Genomic DNA, 24966 nt, shown 5'->3' on the forward strand with positions numbered 1-24966 from the left:
AACACCGTATTTGTCGTAGACGGACTATGGTATACTCTATCTACGGTATTTGTACTGTCGAGTGGCGAGTCACCAAAAGTTTAATGTCATGATCTGTCACTGTTTACTTGCAACAATAAGAAGTGTAGAGTGTAGATTCAAGACTACTGAGTACTGACTAGTCCTCCTAGTCTGTGATGACTGATGGAGTGCTATTAGATCTTTTAACTCTTACCATTTTATATTTTTGAATAATTTTTGCAATCTCATTAAGAACAGTGCAGAATATTGTGCGAAACTAAGTTGCTAACAATGTCTTATTCAAATAGTAAGTTGCTACAATCGCCCTTATATTATGAACACGTTCTTCTCTGGGGCGTGAAAATTTTCGGTCGGCTATAAACGAGTGTTCTTGCTTATTTTTCAGAGTATACACTAGCGGCGCTCCCTAGGACTCAGCGGGGCACACCATTAGTACTTGGGGGGGATCCCAAAGGAAATAATTTCTTGTACAGTAATGGGAATTCGGTAATAATTCGCAATATAGAAAACCCGGCGATTGCAGATGTGTATACCGAGCACTCTTGCCAAGTCAATGTTGCTAAATACTCTCCGAGTGGATTCTATATAGCTTCCGGAGGTAAGCTAAGCTTATATTTGCTTTGAACGTGTAAATGTTGTTTTAATATTTTTCACCATGATCCAAGTTTTCTGCAAATATTGTTCATATAGGTCAGCTTCTAATCTGAGTAGTATATAAAATCTGAGCAGTATATAATTTTTTTTTAAACAAACAGTAATCAATAACTTTGCTTTATTTATATTGTACCATGCAAAACCTTACTGACATTGATGAGTCATATTGTAATACATTACTATTTAAGGACATTCCCACTATCTTATCATAGTGTGTTTATTTAGCCATATTTGGTAGTAAATCATGGTTAAGAACAGGACATAAATATAATAGTTGAAATATAATTTAATATATAATTATGTGTTTAAAATAGACCCAAAAAGCTTTGCATGTAAACGAAAGTATAAGGAGTGTATAACAATAAGAAATTAAAAAAATAATCGTTAACATACTAGGTGTGGCATTTATATTAGTGATATAGTGCGTTTTCCAATTACAGAGCATTTTGCGACTCGTTGCCGCACAATGCCGCATAATGCTGAAGCTTAATTGGAACGTGAATTAGTTTTCAAATGCATCAGCAGAGTGCGCTAAGTCAGTGTTGAAAAAAAAAATGTTCTGAATAGAGTTAGCAACCTCATTAATGTATAAATAATGGGTTAACAATAATAATTGGTTGAAAACTTTTTACGCTTATTTTAATAATCAAATTATTTCATTAACATTTTTTTTACTGAAATAAGAGAAAACCTTTATAGAATATAAGGTTTTGACAAGCTAAATTAAAGTAAAGTATATAGTTCCATGTAAGAAGTTTACATCATTTACGTTTTGAGAATTTTTTTTAAAATGATTTCTAAAAAAATTATATACTTTTTCAAAACCATTGCAATGTTTACAAGAGTATAATCCTGTAAAATAAATTTGTTTACAGATCCGAATTTTAAAATAAATTGTAATCATATTTTAAATGTGACATATAAAAAAAGTAACTATTTATACCTTCATCCATACTTATATTTATATTTTAACAGTAGGATGAAATAACTTTAATTAATTTCAAAATTTACGACGAAACAAATTTTTCAACAATAAATAATATTATTTACTAACGAAAATTTCGATAAATTCCAACTTAAAGAAAAACAGTGGACAATTTTCTGTCACTGTGTTGGTATTTATTACGAGAAGCACGCGAGAGCATTCGTTTTGGGAGTGCTCAATTGTGCGAAGCGTTGCTGTAGTTGGAACATTCAACGTAGAGCATTATGCCGCAAAATGCGCTCTAGTGCTGTAATTGGAAAACGCACATTATCATCAAAAATTCTTAAAACTGGCACTTATCAGAACAGTAATTTTTAACAGATAACTTGGTTATTGGCATTATCATTATCAAATCAATGAAATAGGTATTAATCATATGTGTATCAGGTTAATTTTGCTTTATTACTTCAAAAAGACAAGTCTTATTTAGGTTGTCTGCATTTCTATAAAACATTAAATTTGATATTTTTTTACACATCATATTTTGACTTTTTTATTCACTCTCCGGGTTGATGATCTGTTTTTATTTGTTTTGCTCCAGGAACCTTACCCACACTGTTACAGGCAGTGTAGCTGTTGTACAATATACATTTGTCTAAAAGAGATGTAATTATGAATTTTTATAGCTGATCATTTAATATTTTGCTTGCAAAAGTATACAACAATATGTTTTAATTAAATTGTAAATTCTAAAATAAGTTCTTATCAAAGTTGCCCTCATGCTATAAGATTAACAAATAAAGTATCGAAAATTGTTTGTTGTTCAAGTACCGTTAAACCCCAATTGAGTCTGGGGGTTACACATTTCTGTATTTGCCTCATTGGAATTCTCTTTATTTAAATTTGCATGACAACAACCTGATTCATGGTATAATGTGCCAAAATCCAATTATATGTAGGTCTTAACTATCTAAACTCTTTTTTTTTCATAATCCTCTTTAATAGGTTATTTACAGTAAATATTTTATTAAAATACCAACATGGAAAGCATTTTGCAATCAACTTATAGACTTGTGACTTACATTTAAAATTAAATAACTTTTTGTTAAAATCCAATGCAGCTGGGGAAAGCTGTATTAGCTACTATTGTGTATGTAAAAAGAAGTTCAAACTATATCTCTAGAAGAACTTATTTATCTCTAAAACAGATATTTTTTTGAGTTTGTCAACAAGTTATAGTATGTTTTGATTGTTTCATAAATGAAACTATATTATAAACTTTGACTCAAATCTTATTATACTCAAGCTCTAATGGCTAGCTATAGTTATGTATGTACATATATGTATGTATTGTGCAACATCATATATTTTTTTCATCTATATACTAAAGTTATTTAATTTGATTGGGTTTACTTAACCCTCCCAAACATGATAAAAACACATTGAAAGTGTATATTATTATGAAGTCACAAAGAATAAGTAATATATGCAACAATATCACAATGTGGAGATTGAATTACATATTTAGACTTTTAGTTCAGTATTAATATTGATGAATCTTATAGGTATAATACATAGTACATAACATTTAAAAAAAAAACAACTATTAATTTAAGCAGATAAAGCTCGCTTTATTTTCCGACCGCCTATATTTCGGTATCTTGCGAACGAAACCGCGCGCATAAACTAGAGTAAAAATTAAGCTACCTCTAATTTTCAAGTATGTGAATTTCAATATTTTTTTGTTATCGTAGCTATGCGGGTAATCAGATACTCAGGTTTAGGCGTTAGGTTTCTTAGGCTACCTGCGGATTCAACTAAAGGTTTTGTTAAACTGAATATAAATTTTGTTCGGTAAAAAATTTGCATTGTCTGTATAACGCTGCCAAGGATAACGTTAGTGTAAATCCATTTATTACTCGAATGAAGCTTTGTATCGCCTGCTTAATAAAATAATTGCTATTCTAAAAAATATAATTTCTGGCTGATACAAGCATAAGATCTAAACAATCTAATAGGAATCAACGCTCCAGTTGGCCCTGATCCAACTTCTATCGCCTACAATCTCTAAAACCGTACAACTTTAACATTCGTATCATATTTCCTAGCTATAATTGTGATTATGACTACTTAATTTTATGATTGTTACTGTATTTGAAAATAAGTACCACAAGAATATTTCAACTATTTCAGGTTTTGAACTACGTCATTGCTTAAATAAGCCGGTGAGTCACTTGTATAACACCTGGCATTGGTGGTCTCTTAACAGAAGATGAGAAACTTTTCCTCTACTTTATAGAAATCATTCGCTTATTAATATGAATATGTTAATCTTGAGCTCAGTCAAGGATACAAAAATAACGATATATAACTTTTTATTGCTTTGGCCAAAATTTACCGATGAGGAGCTGGATCTGGATATCCATAGTTGCTCCCCTCACACTTTTAGTGCGATTTTTGTCTAATGTTTATTTAAATTATATTATTGCTTTGCTTAATTTCTTTTTATTATATCTTATATGCTATGTTTGCCTGTAAGTGCTTGACACATTAAAAATTGTATTTTATTTTTCTTTTATCAATGTATCAGTGTGCCGAGGGTTGGCATGCTTTTATAAATAAATAAATAACTTATATATGATGATAATTCTAGAACTGTGAGTACAGGAACCCTTTTCTTTATTGAGTGTTATTTATTACCTATCGTACTTATTTATTCTTAACAATAATTAATGTTCACAATCACGCAATTCGCCGGCTCATTTCACAAAAGCAAACCATAAACTATTTATATTTATTGCTCTTAAAGTTCACGAATTTAACTCAAGCATGAAGTTTTTTATTATTGCAAAGTTTCGAGAAAGTTGTTTTATTTTGAGTCGTCAGCCGTGACGTTACCAGTTAAAATGTGCTGCCACATAAATTAAAATCAAGATAGGTGATTTTAAAAATGGTGAGAAGGAATCAACTACATTGTTTTTGGATATTTTTATTGAGTTGTGTTAATTTCGAGAATAAGTTTGCGTTTAGCGATGAGCGATAGTTTTTCATACAAACATTTTAGTCTTAGGGTATTAATATTTTTTATAACTGCCTAGTTACAACACAAAATAATAAGTTAACTCCCTTCGTACTTCGGTTTAAAAAAACGGTGTTACGTAGGTGTACAACAGATCACCAAAAATATTATTTTAATAATACGTAACCAAAGCAACATAAGTAACAAGTGCAGACAGTAAAGAGGGAACTAAGTTATGCCTAAGTCTCACGATAATTTAAGCCCAATAAAAATATTAATAGGAAAATACACAGGAAAATTTACCCTTGAGGTCGACGGGACTTTTTCTCAATCGGTTATTATAAGAGTAGTGCCAAGTAAGTTATGAACAGTGACGTAACAATAGGGTGGTAGGTCTGGCAAAATGCCACGGGCCCCCGACCCAAGAGGGCCCCTGCCCAAGAGATATTATGTTCTATGGATGAATGTGAAGTCTCCAATACGCATTGGGCTAGCGTGGGGAGTACAGACCATTCCCTCTCGCCTAAGAGAGGAGGCCATTAGTGGGACATATACAACGTGTAATTGAGTACTCTGAAAATCTCAAAGTTTATTAAACTTAAACTGAGTATAACGTATCGATTTTTAGTCATAGGGCCCCATCAAACGAATTTACGACGGGCCCCAGATGGTATAGTTATTAGTTACGCCTCTGGTAATGAGCCTTCTGTCGAATGCTGTTTTGAATTTTGGAGCCGTATAAGTTTCAAAAAACGTACAAGATATGGTCGTAAGATACGAAGTATTCTTAATTCAAATTACAGATCCATTTTGGTAATGAGTATAGTAAAGGTTACTATTCAAGTATTTACGTAAATTTATTTGCTCTCAGACGTATCCGGCAAAATTCGTATCTGGGATACAGTAAACAAGGAGCATATCCTAAAGAATGAGTTTCAACCAATTGGAGGTCCTATCAAGGATATCGCTTGGAGTTCAGACAACCAGAGGATGGTTGCCGTTGGCGAGGGTAGAGAGAGGTATTGAGCTTCTTATTAAATATGTCACTTACGTAATTATTCATTAACTAGTGGACCCGACAGACGTTGTCCTGCATGATATTTCAAGCGATTAGTAAAGCAAAGTATGAAAGTACCGACTGCAGCGCCATCTGGCGGGCTGATTTGTGAATCTAAACCATTCCCAGATCCCCTTGAACACACACAAAAAATTTCATCAAAATCGGTCCAGTCGTTTGAGAGAAGTTCAGTGACATACACACTCAAAGAAGAATTATATATACATATAAAGATTATACCCAAGCCGATGAACCTGCGTGATAATAATAATAATTCAGTGCTTTATATTTTTTCTTCGTATAATATATTACAAGCAAAGAAATGATTCATCCAATTAATATAATACAAATGTTTAGCAAATATTAATCTAATTGTGCTATTATTGATTTGCACGCCATTTCCATATTCATACCTTCTTACCCATATCCGGAAATGCGTTTATATGGCAGGCTTCACTCACGGTGCATGAACCTTTTTAGATTCGGTCACGTGTTTATGGCGGAAACGGGGACATCAGTAGGTGAGATCAGCGGCCAATCAAAGGCCATCAATTCGGTCGACTTCCGGCCAGCTCGGCCCTTCCGCATTGTTACGGCTTCCGAGGACAACACGCTAGGTGTATTTGAAGGACCACCCTTCAAGTTCAAATGTACAAAACAGGTATGTTGTAATTTAATATTTCCAATACATGGATTTAATAAAGATCAAGAGATTTAATAAATTGTAAAATTTTGCTATCTAGTCTGGTATAAGGTAGCGTTCAAGATATAATAGCGTATATATTTTCTTTAATAAAAAGACCTTTCATAGTTGTTTAGTTGAAATTACGTTAAGTAATAATCATTGGTTTCATCAGCGTACTACTAAAATTAAGACTACATCATATCCTTTCTACGACAAATAGTTCGTAATCAAAAATCTTTATAGTATAATTTCTAACCTTATATATAATGTAACGTATAATGTATATACTAAAAAAAAAAAAAAAAAATATGTTTATTATGGAACATAAGATACATGTATCACTTATTCCACGTCATTAAATTTGAAGGCATACTTCACTCTTCTATCTGTCAAACTAAGTGGGTTTTGAACAAGAACTATGATTTTCCATATGGTCACTCCGGAACTACATGACAGTTTTGACATTTAAATTTTTACATATTATCTGTAGTAGAAGCTTAAGCAGAAGTCTTTTCGTACAAATTTCAAAAATTTTCATTTCAATTTATTTTTTATTTTTATTTACAAAACAATGATCTTGTTTACAATTTTACAATAGAACAATGTTTTATTGAATATTGCTAATATTAATCTTATGTAATGTTAGGAGCACACTCGTTTCGCCCAAGCAGTGCGGTACAGTCCTGATGGAAAGCTGTTTGCCTCAGCTGGGTTTGATGGCAAGATCTTCCTCTTTGATGGACAGACTTCGGAGCTAAAGGGTGAAGTAAGTTTCAATATTCTTCTTTTGCATACATTTTTTTTTAGCAAACTTTATATGAATTAGGCTTTAGCCTATACAATAATTGTGGCCAATAAGATTAAGCTTTATAAATATAAAGGTAAATTAATAGAAAACTTAAATTAAGGTAATGTTCAATACCATTTTTAAAGAGCTATAATGTTGTAACACTATGATCGCGTGACAAAGATATCAACACTTCACCTAAACCGCGATATTAAAAAAAAAACCTGTTAATTGCATGATTTGAATTGCACCCAACTGTCTCTTTCCATTACCGCGTCAACATCATATGACAAAAAGTGATAAAAAATAACTTAAAGAGAGCAATTAGAATTAAACCAAGTCGGTATAAACACTAACACACGCAATCAATATTAGTAAAACAGTTTTCCTTAAATAGTTGCTCAAACAACTTGTATAGGTTAATCAAAACTTATTAAAATTTCCACATTTCAGATCGGTTCCCCAGCCCACAAGGGTGGTGTATATGGAATATCCTGGTCTCCAGATGGTAAGCAGCTGTTATCCTGCTCCGGAGATAAGACTTGTGCCATATGGGACGTGGAGACCATGCAAAGGGCTGTTCTCTTCCCCATGGGTGCTGCTGTTGAGAATCAACAGGTTAGTATTAGTCTGATCCAAATTTTGCATGGTGGATTCATTCATGTACATTTAGTAGAAAACCTACATACTTGACTAATATACATCTATGGATAAGAAGAGTAAATGTCATATCTGTCAAGCTAAGAGATGCAGCTTGCTGTGCATCTGCAAATTAGATCAATGATTTGACATTTAAAAGTTGTTAGTTTTATATTTATTTTGACATGTTAGGTGAATATATTTTGTATTCCTGTAACTGTATATACAATAAGAACTTAAAATGATTCTCTGAGAAAATGTGTGAATATTTTTTTGTTAACTTAATCTATAATGTCGCAAGAGGAAGTTTCAAGAGCTCACAAACCATTTTTTCTGTAAAAAGTTTGACATATTTGACAGCGTCCAAAACAAGATTGTTTCTTGAGATACAAATGTGGACCTTAATTTTTGATTGCTTAAAACTTGTTGTACTGAGAAAATTATCTTTATGTACTATTGCTTCAAAAATAAAAGGTAGAATTATGTTATATAAAACAGTTGTAATTCACCAGAAGTCTAGTTTTTAAAAGGTGTGGTGCTAGCATTAACATAATGTATAATTTTTCAGGTATCTTGTCTATGGCAAGGCAAGCATCTCCTAACTGTGTCCCTCTCTGGGGACATCAGTTACCTGGACATTGAGAACCCTGAGACCCCCCTCCGAGTTATAACGGGGCATAACAAGCCAATCACCTGTCTCTGCTTGTCTTTGGACCGGAAGAGGCTGTATACAGCTAGTCACGATGGAGCAGTTTCACATTGGGATGTGAGCAATGGTTAGTTGTTCAATTAACTTTACATTATTAGTAATGAGATTTTATTAATCCTAAACAAGTGATAATTTTTATTTCTAAAAAGATAAAAGACATCAAATATTTTCCAGCTAAGAACAGTTTTTTTAGGAAATTCAATTGTCATTTTAAAATCGTAATTATCCTAATCTGTTCAGCCATTCTCGAGTTTTAGCGAGACAAACAAACATAAATTTATTTTTATATATATAGAACATAGATTGTATAAATATGTGTGGATATGTGAAAAATATATGCAAAAAACTTATTTTCATATAAAATTAGAGAACCTAAAAGTTTTGTCTGTTTCATTGAAATCTAGAACCAAGGAAATGTTCGCAATTGAATTTAACGAGCACGAGCTACTTCACAAATAAACCTTTTATTAAAACTATATTATATATTGTATTTTAACAGGTGTAGGCGGTAAGGTCCGAGGTACCGGCCACGGTAACCAAGTGAATGGAATGCGTATGACGAATAACGGGGCGTTATTGACTTGTGGAATCGATGATACCCTGCGCAGGATTGACGTGCAGGCGGAAGGTAGATTTTTAAAATTACCTTAAGTAATATTATTTAGTTACCGGTTTAACTATTATATTACGAAAAGTATTTTCTGTTCATACTTTACAATAAGACTAACAAAATTAGCTTTTATTTAAATATGCATTTATTGTTAGGGAGCGTTCAAGTATTACTTAACGAATTTTGGGGTGGGAGGGGGTGCTTTTGTAAAACGTTACGATACGGGGCGGGTATTGGATTACGCGTTGTTAATATTATTTTCGACTTTCCAGTACTTTACACCACATAATGGTAAATTTTAGGTATAAAGAGTCACTAGGTGGTCACGAAACGTTTTACTATACTTGTGTACAGTACTGTACTTAGGTACAGATAAACGTTACGGCGCGTTACAAGGGGGGAGGGGGTCAATAATCTCCAAAAATTGCGTGACGTAATACTTGAACGCTCCCTTAACTGTTTTATAAATTCATTACATGAGTATTATACAGATTACATTACAGATTGATTTTGTTTTAAAAATATTTGTCATGGACGATTGTTCTACATTTATTTTTTTTCCAAAAAAGTTCCCTTTTAGTGTTAAGAGAATATAAACAGAAAATAATTCATGAACAAAAGCAATACTTGTAGTACTAAGATAATACATATTCTTATCTATTAAAAATCCTAAAAAAAGAAAAATTAGTTTTCTTTATTTGTATTTTATTTTTAATTTTTTTCTTTGTAAGTAAAAATATTTTTAATAAGTGGTTATCTTTCCGATTTCAGGGGATTCGCCGTCATACTCCGACCAAGCTGTGACTCTTGGAGCGCAGCCACGTGCTTTGGACCAATTATTGGACGAAGATATAACTATCGTTACTACTGTTAAGGAGGTTGGTACCTACTTCTTTATAATACGTTCAGAGACATCAAAGAGTAATGGAAACAGATATGATTTTAAAAATTTGGTACTACTTTAGGTCTTAGATTTATGTATCTGTTTTGGGATATTTATTTCTTTATAAATACGTCTTCTAAGGCAAGCCAGTTTCCTCGTGAAGTTTTCTTTCAATCATTGGCCAATCCATCCTAGAGCAGAGGTTGAACTAGGCCAATTTATAATTAGTACCCTAAATAATATATCAGAAAACTAAAGTGGTCATTTAATTTATAATATCTTCAAGTTTAAGTATTCTGTCATGTATAGGCTAGGTTATATTAAGTCTGTCACAATTTTATTTTCAGCTTATTGTCCTGTCGGGTGGTGTTAAGAAATCGACTGTGCCCATAAAATACGAGCCGTCATGCGTTACGATCAACCATCAGACTAAGCATGTAGCAGTTGGAGGTTTGTCTTTTTAATATTATTTTTAAGTGTTAGTTGCTACTGTACATTTATCTTAAACAAGAAAATTTAGTTAATTTTACTATTGATTACTGCTTTATTGAATTCCAGACGGACCTTTAAATTTGAAGCTTATCTTTATTCATTAAAACAATATGTAATAGCACTTTTAATTACACTTTCGTCTCTTACTGTCAAATTGTGTTTAATCTGTGATGGAAAGAGACAGATGAGTACAGTTAAACAAATACGAACTTGAGGCCCCAACATGGGCCTTATATTTACCTTCACTACCATTAAATTTAGAAAATGTCATGATCGTAGAACAATGTCGGATTTGAAAAATATCCAAAGTCCACTTCATTGACTAAATATTACGCCTAGAATAAAAAAAAAATTCATGTGTTTTAAATTTCAAATTAATCAGTCGGTAAAGTGACGGATTTGATAGAAACATGTGGTTATTCTAGAAAATTGTAATTTAATGTTATTATTTTTATTTTGTTTCAAAACAAACCCTTTTGTTTGCTTGTATGCCAATTTCCATAATAACAGAATATGAATTAAAATAGTTATGACAAAAACTAACATGATTATATTATTTTGAAATGGCTGCACTATTCTACGACTATGACGTAAATGTGCGAATCTACGAAACTTCTTCCCGAACGGATAACGTGAGAGCATGTTTCCGTTTCCAAAATGCCAGAATGAAGAATTCTTTATTAATTTCATATTATTTAGTTATGGGAGCGTTCAAGTATTACGTAACGAATATGGGGGGGGGGACCTTTAATAAAACGTTACGTTGCGCGGCGGGGATTGAATTACGCGTTATTGTATTTCGACTTTCCAGTAATACACCACATAATGGTAACTTGTAACTTAAAACGTTTTACTATACTTGGGTACAGTACTGTACTTGGGTACCGAAGAACGTTACGGCGCGTTACATGGGGGGGGGGGGGGGGCGTCATTAATCTCCAAAAATTGCGGGACGTAACACTTGAACGCTCCCTATATTATTTGTACATTCAATGTTTTGTTCACCAGGTGATGATAGCAAAGTGCATATCTACACTCTGGAGGGAACGAATCTGTCTCCCAAGACTGAGCTAGTACACCTCGGTGCTATTAGTGACGCCCGCTACAGCCCTGACTGCAAATACCTCGTTGCGTGCGATGCTAACCGAAAGCTTATCTTGTATGATGAGGAATATAAGGTATGTTTTAGTATCTTTAGTGCATTTATAAGAACGCAAATTAAACAATTTTATAATTATTAATCTGTAGTTGTATTTTATTTTTTATAAAGTCTTTTCTTTCAATCTTAATTTTGTCTAAGAACAGTTAGAAATATTGCATTTATAATGCATGGTTAAAGACGAGGCATTTATTGTTGAAAAAAGTTGGGTGTAATGATCACGCTTTGGAAAGATATTTAAATTTTCAACTGAAATGACCAACCCTATAAGGGAATTTCTAAGATTATTTTCTGTAGACAAATAGGTCTGTCATATGTAACACAAGCCTGTATCCACACTATGTTTGCCTTCAAGAAGCATGTGTTAATTGTCCAAATACGACCAATCATTGCTGCATAGCAGTAATTTGTACGCTAGATCTAAGGGTTGGCAGACGCAAGCTTAAGCCAAAAAGACAACATTTGTTAAAAAAAAACAAGTGTCTTGCCTTGTCTAAAAAGTATTATAACATTTATCCACCATAATACAACATTCTGCTCTTCAGGGCCAATTACAGCCACAGCACCCACGCATTGCACACTTGAAACGAACCGAATGGGAAAAGGGAAAAGATTTTGTTTATATATCTCCTGTGGGTACCGTACACATCGGCTCCCGTGTAAAAATACAATTAAAAATAGAAATTCCCCTTATATTGCTATAATGTTGTTTTAAATTAATTAAGCAAGGCAAATTAGTGCAGTGTGTGACTTTTCCAAGTTGTTGTGTTAATGGGATAATCAAATTTTCAAGATAATAACAAGCGTTCTGGTGCAGTGGCCGTTTTAAAACATCAACAATACGCTAAATGGATAAATACGCAAGTGAATCATAACATTAACATTACTTTGCATCTGATAGTTTTTTTGATTAATTATAATAATCATATGCATAGATTCAGTGAAATACTGTCGAGTTTTTGTTCAACCTGGTGACGCGCTGTGCGTTTGTACTCCGCTATTGGACTGGAATATATACTATTATTTCGGCTAAATACTCGACTGCTCGCTCGGCTCAGTGTTACAGAGCGCTGCATAAATATCGTCGTATAGTTTCTGACGTGGTTCCAATCCAGGCATCCCACTTGTTTTTTTATTTTTTTATTTTTATTAAAAGTTGCTATGGCGCCTTCAAATTGTTGTGCTAGCTGTCATATTGAGCTACCAAAAAAGGATTTTTTATGCTGTCATATCTGCAAGTTAAAATACGACCTAGAATGTGCTAATGTCTCCCGCAAGCGCTTTGTTGAGATGGTCGCAAGACAAAAGGCGTCATTTAGATGTCCCGAATGCTCTAGGAAACCGGCTAATGTTAGCAATGCAAGGACGTCATTGCTGACTTGTGAAAATTCTGATGGAAGCCCACATAGTAGGAGCTCACAAGAAGCAAGTCCGGAGAGTGAACCTCCGTGCTCTAAAGTAACGCAGCGAATAAAACATGGACCCCCTTCACAACTTCCAGAACTAGAACCATATGTCACTGAAGATAAATTGCGAGATATCTTACAACAGGAGTTATCTTCAGTCCTCACTGTGACAATAAAGCGATTAGTGACATCGGAACTTAATAATCTCACTGAAAGGGTTGCTGGGTTCCAGGACACAATCTGCTTCCTGAGTCAACAATTCGAGGATATAAAGTCTTCTCTTGAGGAGAAGGACATCGCAATAGTGAATCTAAAAAAAGATAATGAGAGGTTAAAGTCTAATGTGGCTGACCTAACGAACCGGCTAACTTCTGTTGAACTACATGCCCGGGAGAATAATATATTGATTAATGGGATCCCTGAGAATAGGTCAGAAAATTTATTTGAAACTGTCCTTCGTATAGCCAAGACTGTGGACTGTCCCCTCACTCAAGTTGATATTCAGCACGTTACAAGGGTTGCTAAAATAACTAATAGCAGTGATAGGCCTCGGTCCGTGGTAGCCAAGTTATGTAGCCCGCGTACACGTGACTTTGTTCTGGCTGCTGTGAGCAAATTTAATAGGAAGAATCCACAAGATAAATTGAACTCTCATCATCTTGGTATCGGAGGAACTAAGAAACCTATTTATGTATCTGAACATCTAACATCAGTTAACAATGCTCTTTACGCGGCCACACGCTTGAAAGCAAAAGAGAAGCAGTATAAATTTGTATGGGTTCGCAACGGACGCGTTTTTACAAGAAAGAACGAAAACTGCCAAGCCTTGCTTATTAAGAATAACGAAACCTTAAATCTTTTAACATAGTATAGTACCTATATTAGATTATAAGCTTTTTGTTGTATCTTTAGCCTAGTAACGCACTGATTTTTTTTTTTATGATGCTTGAAATTTATTATCAAAACGTACAAGGGTTGAGAACTAAAACGGCAAGCTTTCTCAAGTATTTGTCAACTTCTAATTATAAGATCATCGCTCTTACTGAAACTTGGCTGAAATCTGGTATTTCTAACATGGAATTATTTGACAATAGATACACTGTTTATCGTAGAGATCGTTCAAGTTCTACCAATACCAAATCGGATGGTGGAGGTGTCATATTGGGAGTCTCCAAAGAAATTTCTTCTTTCAGAGTTGAGGCATGGGAATCGGATGTGGAGGACTTATGGGTCACCTTACAAATAAATATTAATAAAATAATAAAGAAACTTTCGATATGTGTAGTATACCTGCCTCCCCCTGTAAAGATTGGGACTTTGACACATTTTTTAGACAGCGTTGACAGAGCTTTAAACTTAAGCGATGACGTCATTATTCTAGGTGACTTCAATCTAGGGTTCATTAATTGGAGATCGCTAAATAATGAAGTTTTTATGACACCTTATAATTATAACAATACACTTGGCTTTGCCTTTATTGATTTTATGTCTATGAATAGCCTAAAGCAATTTAATAGTATAGGTAATAGCGATGATCGTTTCTTAGATTTAGTATTAAGTAATATGTCTAGTATTAATGTATCAGCCCCCTCCGACTCGTTAAGTAAAATATACGCGAATCATCCTAGTTTATTGTTACGTATTGAATATTCTAAAATATCTTTTTTGCGAACGAGAGGTAACACTAAACTAAATTTTTATAAAGCTGACTATGTGTCTATAATAGGGGATCTGAAAACCATTGATTGGAATGATAGCCTACGCGCTCATGATGATGTTAATGATATGGTATCTGAGTTCTACAAAATTCTTAACACCACTATAAGCAAATTTGTTCCTAAAACGACCATCAAGAAATCTAAGTATCCGGTGTGGTTCAGTTCTTCCTTAATAAAATTGCTTGCTGAAAAAGAAAAAACACGTAAGAGGTATCGAATATACAAGAATCCTCGAGACGAAATAGAGTATCGCATTATTAGAAAACGTTGTCACAAACTTTATGATGATTGCTACACTAAATATAAGCGAAATATTGAGGCAAGTATTCCTAATAATCCTAAATGTTTTTGGAGTTTTATTAAAAATAGGAAAGGTGGTCACTCTTCGCTTCCCTCTTGCATGAAAATGGACAATGTTACAGCCCAGTCATCACCTGATATTGCTAATCTTTTTGCATATCAATTTTCATCTGTATATACATGTGATGAATCACTTGTTGGCAGTTCCACTCCAGACGAAATTGGCAATGTTGATGGCCTAATGTCTCTTAGCTTCAGAGAAGATGAAATATCTAAGAAAATAAAAGGTCTTGATGCTAACAAAGGACCTGGACCAGACTCGATTCCTCCTATCTTTGTAAAACGATGCAGATTTGTGTTATCTTTGCCCCTAACTATTATTTATAATAGATCTCTTAAAGATGGTGTTTTTCCTGAAGTATGGAAAAGGTCTCGTGTTGTACCTGTGTATAAAAAGGGAGATATCACCGACGTAAAAAATTACCGTCCTATTTGTATTTTATCTTGTTTTTCCAAGCTCTTTGAGTCTGTCCTGTATCCCGTAATCTCAAAATGTTTAGACGGCTGTATCATTAATGAGCAACATGGTTTTAGAAAAGGCCGTTCAATTCAAACGAACCTCATGTCTTTTGTGACTGAAACATGTCAGGAATTAGATCGTGGGCGCCAGATTGATGCTATATATACTGACTTTAGCAATGCCTTTGACAAAGTCAGTCACGCGTTACTGATTCAGAAGCTTCGTGGTTATGGCATGGGAGAGAATTTGCTGAACTGGTTTAAGTCCTATCTTCGTAACAGGCCTCAGTCAGTAGTTGTTGGAGGCGCTGAGTCTACTCCCTATATTGCGCGATCTGGTGTTCCGCAAGGATCCCATTTGGGACCGTTGCTATTCTTACTATTTGTAAACGACGTTAGGAATCATATAAAGCACTGTAAAGCGTCTCTCTTCGCTGATGATTTAAAAATTTATAAAGTTATTAACACTGTCTGTGATTCTGCTCTAGTTCAAAGTGATCTTAATGGTATACAACATTGGTGCTTTTTAAATGGTATGATCCTCAATATAAATAAGTGCTTTCATATTAAATACACAAGAAAAAAAAAACCACTTGTTACTGTGTATAAGCTTGACAGCGCGCCATTGCAGGAGGTTCAGGAGATTCGTGACTTGGGTGTTATTATTGACAAAAAATTAACGTTTACATCACAAGTCAATAAAGTAGTCACCACATCCACACGAATGCTTGGATTTCTTAAACGGAATGCGGATTGTTTTGGTTGTACGACTAAAACAATTTTGTACAACGCTCTGGTGCGCAGTCATGTAGAATTTGGCAGTATTATATGGAATCCACCATATGCGATCCATTCGCAACGCGTGGAAAGCATCCAAAGATCTTTTACGCGGCACCTAGCTTTCATAAGCAGAGGATTTTCACATAGACACCCGTACCATCAGCGACTCAAAAAATTTAATATGATATCTCTGTACAATCGAAGAACTTTAGCCGGTGTTACCTTCTTGCATAAATTACTCAATAACTATATACAGAGCAGTGACCTCTTACAGGAAATCAAATTTGTCGTCCCTCACTCATTCCCTAGGTTTAAAATCAATAATATCTTTCAAATTCCTTTTGCCAAAACCAACCTAGGAGTTCAGGCACCTCTCGTTCGAATTCTTCGCGATTTCAACAAATTGAACACAGCGTATCCAGAGCTGGATATATTCGGTAGTGGGCTGATCGGTTTTAGAGAAAGCATTTGCAAGTGCCTTTCTCAAACCTAATTTCGCTGTTTTGATGATGATTTTTCTTTTTTTTCTGCTCTAAGTGCCAACAAATTTCTGTAATTTTTATTTTATTTTATTGTGTGCTTTTACTATCGTATATGTTTTAATTGTAATTTTTATTTCTATTTAATTTTTTTTGTGTGAAACTTATGCTTACATTAATTGTCACACATTTTAGATGCGAGATTTTTTGTAAAATAATTAGTAATTTTAGTACTGTGTGTGATGTTATAAGCTTAAACTAAATAAATAAATAAATAAAAATAAATATCTCATTATATTTTTATTAAATGTTTTTCTTTGATCATTGTTATTTTGTGTGTGTCTATGTCTATAATAATCTTTTCAATATGTCTTTTTAATTATTTTTTATAATTTCCACAGTTGGCCCATAATAAAGAGTGGGGTTTCCATACGGCCCGTGTGAACTGTGTGTCTTGGAGTCCTGATAGCTCCAGGGTCGTGTCTGGTTCTTTGGACACTAGTCTTATTGTATGGAGCCTCGCGCAACCGAACAAACACTTAACTATTAAGAGTAAGTTTCGTATAGAATCACAATTATTAATTTATTAGTGTAGTTTTTTTTTAATTTAGATCGAAAAACTAAAAGATGTTTTCGATTTGATGTGTATTTTTTACACTCTTTGTACAGTTTTACGATGTGGCACTCGTTTCTCAATAAAGCTAATTAAGGCCAAGATAATTATGGCTATAATTATTCATGGCCATTTTTTGACACAAAATTATTTTAACCATGATGAATGAAGTGCATTGATAACCTTTCATTGTCAACTAATTAAATTCTGTTTTTTCTTTTTTGTTTTACACTAAAAACATTTGGCATGTTTACCTTCTTGTTTTGTAAACTATATGTGAAGATTTGTAATTATTATACATTTATTTCCGTATTGTGCTGTGAATCTTCTGAATAAATAAATAAAAATAAAAAAAATTATAAGTAGACATATAATTAAAAAATCTGTTCTTATAAGTGACAAAACATCTATAGATTCGAATAAAGGAATTTAAAAATTATCTTGTATAGGATTGAGAATATATTATTATTCCTTTTATTTATACTAACATAATTTTATTTCAGATGCGCATCCACAGAGTCAAATAACAGGCGCGGTTTGGATTGACAATGAAACGATAGCGTCGGTGGGACAGGACGCAAACACACGCATTTGGACCGTGCCTAGCGCTTAGTTTTATAATGCCACAACGATATATGGTGCGGTGGGTAAAACCGATGCATGTTGATTTTACCGCTACCGGGCCGGATAAGTATTTGGCGTCAATTGTAAGACAGTTTAAATACTGTAAAACAACGTACAGAGATGGACTTTGGGAGCCCCGTGCTTGATTTGAGGGGCCCTATTAATATATATAACAGTTTTATCAAGTCCATTTTTGGAAATATTTTTAAGCTTAATATTTTTGGTACTTGAACAGAAAATGGTAAGCATATTTAGTGAACTTGCCACATTTGTTTTTGAACTAAATCTTTAATACAAACAGTACTAAGAGTATTCATTTGTATGTATTTATAACAAAGAGTTCTATCCTTAAAATATAACTAACGTATTTATTTAGCTTCTAAGATTTTATAGGAATACTCTGAACTGCATTTCTAATGAAATTATATTTATTGCGTTTATATTTAGATCTCAAAGATTACCGGTAACTTATAATTGCGTATTTTTAAAACCGTATTAAAATATTTTTCTGTGCACAACACTACACGTAAAGATTCTAATGGATTACTGCGAAATTTAAATGTATAAGTTACCAGTAGTCTCTTCTACATATTATTGTAGAATTCAACTAATTGTGTGGAACGCATTTTACGCTTTTTTAACTGATTGTGAACAGTAAGTGAACAAAAAGTGAACAATATTTTTATACTAGCTAATTTTCTACAGACTTTGTCATTTTGATGCGTTTTTCTACTAATGTAAGGCAGAAATAAATTGTGTACACTTGTACTTGTATTTTTATTATCCATAATCATAGTAGTTGAATACTTAAATAATAAAATAAATTAAGTTACGTAACAATAATGATGACTGGAAATATGGTGATTTTTTTTCTACATACCATTCATATTAAACCTACATAAAAGCAACAAAAGTAGTTGCTTCATATCGGTAATGGGAGCAATATTTTACAGTTTATTAAATTAATCTTAGTACACTTATAGCACTTGGGTATATACGTTGGGATTCAAAAAATATAATGAAACAGGGACGGACTTGGGGCCCCAAATCGAGGCCCTTTATTGGTCTTGGCTTTCGTCAAAGTGAATTTTTATTCGAATGTGCATGCCTATATGCAACGTGTTTTCTTAATGCGTCACGTGATCGAGAGACATGCGAACACGCGCGACATGCGTGACGTCTTCCAGCGTGTGTTTCCATGTGCACGCGCAGGTTGTATTGATTACTAAGACGCTTGTTGCATATTGTACATATTGATCCACCACGCCATTTCTTTTCATATTCCATTTGGGATATTGATGGTTCTGAAAATATAAGTGCAAAATATATGGTGGTGTAAGACAAGTGTAACCATTTCTTTTGTTACCTCAAGACTCGAGCCTAGATAAGTTCTACGATTTAAGAAACGAAGGTGGTATGAAGTGAAATGGGGTATGTAAAAATCAAATACGTCGTTTAATTTAATTGGTTGTTTTACTTTACTACCAAGAAAGTGATCGGACAGCGGGGTGAGAATGGAAAATGAAAGACGCAAAACGATACGTTTCGTTCGATTGTGATTGATCAAACGGACGTAATAATATGATGTATGACATCGTCATGTTGCGTGTCAACTGTCAACGCCAGACTAGACTAGAGAGACGCCAATCGAACGGAGCGCACAATTATAGTGTCTTTCGCTTTATATCGTCACCTCTTTACCAATAAAAAATATGAAATCACTTAATTCATAAGTACATTGGTTTTTTAAAATTGGTCAAACGACTGCAGGTATCAATATCAGACACTTGGGTAGCGTTTCTACAAAACTGATACAACCCAAAGGTCCGTGGAAATAATCTTTATAAGAATATATAACAATTATTACACTTACATCATTGCATATTAAAAATAACCATAAACTAATTATATTATTATTGATACATATATCATAAAAACTTACCCGTTAAGCTCTGGAGCACAGGCTGTGATAACATTGGCGTCGTCATATTCCCAATTTTATGTGAAGTGTACAGATTTTGAACTATTTGGTCTAATTTACTCAGTTTATCATTTCTTGTAATTTCCGACAGCTCTTTATCAAAAAATTTCTCTGTATCTTCTTTGTTTGAAACATCTAAGTTAATAGGAGCATCGTTCGGTACTTCTTTAAGAGGTTCATTTTCACGCGGTAGAGCAGTGGAGTCCTTAAAAAATCAAATAATTATTAAAAAGCGAATCCGAAGACGCAGTAACATAATGAAGTAGTCACTAATAGATATTGTTATGATTGTCCGGAGTTTAAATTTTATTATTTATAATTATATTCATAGTTAATGAGAGAAGTAATGAAAGTAGAATAAACTCCGTGGAAATGAGAGCGTAAAGAAGTATATGTGGTGTAATATTGCGTGATAGGATAGTAAGATACGCGAGCCGTGTGGGTTAAAAGAGCACGTAGTGACAAGGATACAAAAGGGAGAGCTTAGATGGTAATTCGTATGGACATGTAGAACGGATAAATGAGAAGCAGTTATAAAGTAGGATATACAAGGCACCGTGAACGATGAAGTCAGGTAGGGTAGGCCTTGTCGTACATACCTGGACCAGATCCAGGACGTAATCGAGAAGGGACAAGTTAAAAGTACCCATAACCAACGAGCATGCATGGTGTATGTCATGAAAGTGGATGAAGCGAGAGAGGTATGTCAGGACCTTAGAATAAATAAGTAAATAGTTTATAACAAAGGAGTTTGTTTAACTATACTTAGTTTTGCTGTCCACCAGGGCGTCAAACAAATTTACAAATTATTTACCAATGAAAATATATTGTTACAACAAATATTTGGCTACTACGAAGGTACATTGGAAGGACCAAGTCATTGAGAAATTATGGTTTTATATGTTTTGTAAGTTTTGGGTAACATACTTATATAAGTAAGGGTAATAAGCGCATACCATTATTACTATAATGACAAATATAACATACATAATTTGCATCAGTAAGTCCGGACACTTGTAAGGACTGCGCCAGTCGCAATAGCGAAGGCAAATTCTTTCTCGCCGCGGTCACTTCACCAGTGTACATGAATGTAAGAAGTTGACGCAAGTCTGAAGCATCACAGTCCAAGATGACGACAACAGTGTTGTCTTCTAGATCCTGATAAAAAAAAATATTTAAAAGCTTTCACAGGCAAATGTTTGGAGACAAGAGACGTAGAGTATGAAGTTGCAAAACGAATGGGGCATATGATAGATTTTATTCATTTAATCATGCTACATACCTACGTATAATTTGTTAGTTTTGGGTAACATACTTATAGTTATTATTATTGGTTTGCGCTATATTTATTTATTTATCTGGTGCTTTCTTGGCTCAACGAATACACCGAGGAAATGCTGCCAGCGTTAAAGGTAAACTGCCACAGGGACCAAACTTTTTAAATTTGTTTTAGTTTTCTTTATTAATAATTTTAATTATTACTTTGTAGGTTAAGAAAATTGTAAATACAATTGATATATATTAATATTATATTATTTGACGAAATCAGCCCTGTGTGTGGTAGTCATATTTTCTTTTTTATTTAAGATTTCCTTAATTGAATATAATATGTCAATTGCGCACTATTCATTATTTTATTAATTGTGCTTGGCCGGTGTTTAAACTCACGACCTACGAACTTGAGAATGCTACACTTAACCGTTAGGGTATATTTTTTAGTTTACCTTTCATCTTTATTTAACTTCTCCTTAAACACATACCTTGAAAATCTGTTCGAAGTATTGACTGCAAGCAGCTAACACTAGTCTGTGGGCCTTCAGGGATACTCCATTTGCACTGAGCGTGACGTCACTCAGAGCGCCTGACTCTAACATGCGTCCGAGAGCACCGATAATGCTCATCTGAAATGGTTTAATAAAGGATTATTTAAATGTACTTCTTGTGTATGGAAGAAATGTAAAATTTTTAGTAAAAGCTATCGACCCTATTTGAGATTTCGGTTTGTATACAATAGAAGGTATTAAGTATGGAACACCGATCATTTAAAAAGGCGTATTTAATTTTGATTATCTTTTGTTTTCCTTCTTTCAGTAATAGCAAAATTGTGCGATATTTAATTATCCTTAGTTAAGATATTATTGATGGAGATTTAAGATACAAAATGCTGGAGGTGAATAATATAATGATGTGTAGTATTTTGTCTTAAGGGTTTTAGAAGTAGGAACAAAAAATATTTTTTTCAGAGTTAGTAATAAAAATATCGTACCAAATAAGGCAATATTCTTCAAAAACATTATTTAGGTAGGGCTCGCTGCAGTCTTGCACCATTTGTAGTGTGGTGTTCGTGTGAGTGTGTGCTCAGATAACACCGTCCTCTGTGTATCTGAAATTATTAACAATTAATATAATTTCATTCACACGTATACGCCATGATTGGCTGTTTCGAAAAGCTATCAAGCGCTCTTAAAAATATTGTGTAGAAAAATAATTCCATTTTCAAAATCAACAAAATTCAAGAAACATTCAATTTTTTTACTGGCAATTCAAATTGTTATTTACAATAAAAAAGTTAAAAATAAACATTGAACGTGCGCTCAGACAATAAACTGTATAGTGTATAAAAAAATACTCACCTACCTGGTGGTTATGCCATCGTAAAGAAAATTGTTGAGAATCGTCATCCATTATCACACAATAAAAAATAATCCGATTGAGAACAGATCTGTCCGCTCAGTAAGCTCAGACAATAATATTGTTAACCGAATCCAGGCTATTTTATTTTAGTCGGCACGCCTGGAAAACCTGTAGCTACCTATTTCTGGAGCTGATTGTATTTATAAATCCAATGACATTCAGTGAGTGACGCGGCGACATACCAAAACTCATCCAAAAACAGATTTAGTAGCTCGATACGCTGATTGGCATCATTGTCTGCTTGTTTGCTCTGATTTATCGTTATAAAATGAATGTATTCAACCTCTTTTCATTAAAGCAGTTTTGGCAGCTGATTGCCTCCGTCTGTGGGCGAATTAAAAATGTACGCGTTTCCCGCCAATTTGGTTTGACAATCGTTTTCGTTTTATGAAATGATTTATCATTCATTTAAACCGTCAGCGATTGTATCTCACTCATTTTTTAATGAGGCTAATAATTTGATATTAAAACAAAAAGAAAACTATTTCTATAATATAAATAGACGGTGAATTATCTTGGGTTAAATATATTTGCAGAAATAATAATCCACGGATCGATCGTACAAATCGGGTTCTAGAAAATGGCTAAAGAAAACAAGATTTCGGAATTATTGAACGATCCCGATTTCTTCGACTTGATAAAAGCAAAGATAAACAAGGATTTGTGTAATCTAAAGAAAATTGTAGATAATATAAATCAAATGAGAGGTTTGTAAAAATAATTTGAACTTAAAGTTTAAAGAAAGGTCGAGAGAAAATCCATTTCAAATACAGACCATTTTTATCGTAAATCTGTGCTTTTAATATTGAGTTTATTTTGAACAATAAAGGAAAATATATAGTTAACTTACTTAGTTACTTCTACCACAGATGTAATTATTTATTTACACACTCATACTGTTAGATGACATGCATTGGTAATTAATATTGTTTCCAACGTAATATAAATGTTTTTACTATTATCAAAGATAATTTGCTATCATCATAGACTAGCTAGTATATATCAGACATATTTAATTTTTACTCCAACAAAAATACTGAATAAGTCTATTTATGCGCCGAACTATTAATATACCTTCTATCCATTACCTACTTTAGTAAATCTAGTACTTGTGTCCACTACTTAAATAAAAATTTAATTATAATTACGTAAATTAGGATATTATTTTCAATGTATTATATATTGTACGATATAGGTTTAAAGATTTAGATAACTCCGTAGAGAGGTAACGAATTACGAGGGAATGTATCACAGTAAAGTTACACCGTCCCTGTAGAGCGGACCAAACTTTTGAATTAAAAATACCTCTATCAGGAAATAGTTAGACTAAATATACTACTACTTTAAAATAAATACACTTAAATGATATATATACGTATAGTTCGTTATTTAATGGTTATTATGTATACTTTTTATTCGTTATAAGTATAAGCATGTTTTACTGATAAAATCAAATCAACTCCGATGTTCAGATGAAAACCAATTATAGCTAGGAATAGAATTAAAAAAAGGTTTTGTTTATATTTCTTGTGAAGCTAATTTCTTTTCCAGTGGATGCGAATCAAATAGAAAACAATTTAATGTCAGCTGTAGGAGCAAATTCCTGGGAAGAGATTGCTAACTTCATTGGTCATAAGCCACTCCAATTCATTGCTTTTGATATAAAACATGAACATTAAATTATTGAAATAATCCTTCATTTCTTTCAAACACTGGCAGAAATAAGAAATTATTTCTATTTAAGCATTTAATACGTCACGCGATTACGGAAGGGCCCCATTACAAGAGCCCCAAAACTGTGGGCAGACCGAACCCAAAATAATTACTGTTTCGTCGAATATTAAACTCGTCTTATGCTACACGTTCTGTATAGCGAAACACAACCGATAAGACACGGTGGCGACTATGATAAAAGAAAAAAAAACACACAAATTTTCTATAGATTGTGTCCCGAGGTGGACTGGTAGTATTATTACCTAAAGTGTTAATTGTGTGCTCTGGCCCATTGCAATAGAGCAAGTTTTGCTTGTTCCATTCGTAAATTATTTGCTTCGAGGCGTTTTGAACCACTGTGGCCACTCGTTTTCAATAGGGTCACCATTATTTAAATTTAATGTTGAGCAAGCAAATTACATTATTTCATTTAACTATATTTAGTAGTAAATTTAATAATACTTTTGAAAAAGATTGTTGGTAACGCTTTCTGCGTTAT

At 33.3% G+C, this 24966-nt stretch overlaps 2 protein-coding genes and 1 long non-coding RNA gene across 6 annotated transcripts; 2 read left to right on the forward strand and 1 right to left on the reverse strand.

Annotated features, from left to right (window-relative positions):
* Positions 1-128: 128 nt before the first annotated feature.
* LOC125053696 (actin-interacting protein 1) lies at positions 129-18847 on the forward strand. The gene is made up of 13 exons (XM_047655191.1): positions 129-307; positions 407-619; positions 5491-5638; positions 6157-6337; positions 7008-7127; positions 7602-7766; positions 8356-8563; positions 8996-9124; positions 9878-9984; positions 10337-10439; positions 11490-11659; positions 17244-17394; positions 17959-18847. Exons 1-13 carry the CDS (start codon positions 292-294, stop codon positions 18066-18068), a joined length of 1821 nt encoding a protein of 606 aa, XP_047511147.1. The 5' UTR covers positions 129-291; the 3' UTR covers positions 18069-18847.
* LOC125053697 (protein jim lovell-like) lies at positions 18838-22835 on the reverse strand. Of its 4 annotated transcripts, none has more exons than XM_047655193.1 (6): positions 22694-22822; positions 22327-22443; positions 21821-21961; positions 21048-21218; positions 20022-20265; positions 18838-19383 (listed from the first exon to the last, which is right to left on the reverse strand). In XM_047655193.1, the coding sequence occupies exons 3-6, from the start codon at positions 21959-21961 to the stop codon at positions 19157-19159; spliced, it is 783 nt and encodes a 260-aa protein (XP_047511149.1). In that variant the 5' UTR covers positions 22327-22443; positions 22694-22822; the 3' UTR covers positions 18838-19156. The 4 variants fall into 4 exon arrangements, with proteins under 4 accessions (XP_047511149.1, XP_047511150.1, XP_047511148.1 ...); XM_047655194.1 differs by having other exon boundaries at positions 22698-22813; XM_047655192.1 differs by lacking the exon at positions 22327-22443 and having other exon boundaries at positions 22698-22835.
* Positions 22836-23197: 362 nt separating this feature from the next.
* On the forward strand, positions 23198-24446 carry LOC125053698. The gene is made up of 2 exons (XR_007117614.1): positions 23198-23461; positions 24306-24446. It is a non-coding gene; the product is annotated as an uncharacterized LOC125053698 (long non-coding RNA).
* The last annotated feature ends 520 nt before the right edge of the window (positions 24447-24966 follow it).

The sequence above is a fragment of the Pieris napi genome, chromosome 11, assembly GCF_905475465.1.
Source record: "Pieris napi chromosome 11, ilPieNapi1.2, whole genome shotgun sequence".
Taxonomy (NCBI): domain Eukaryota; kingdom Metazoa; phylum Arthropoda; class Insecta; order Lepidoptera; family Pieridae; genus Pieris; species Pieris napi.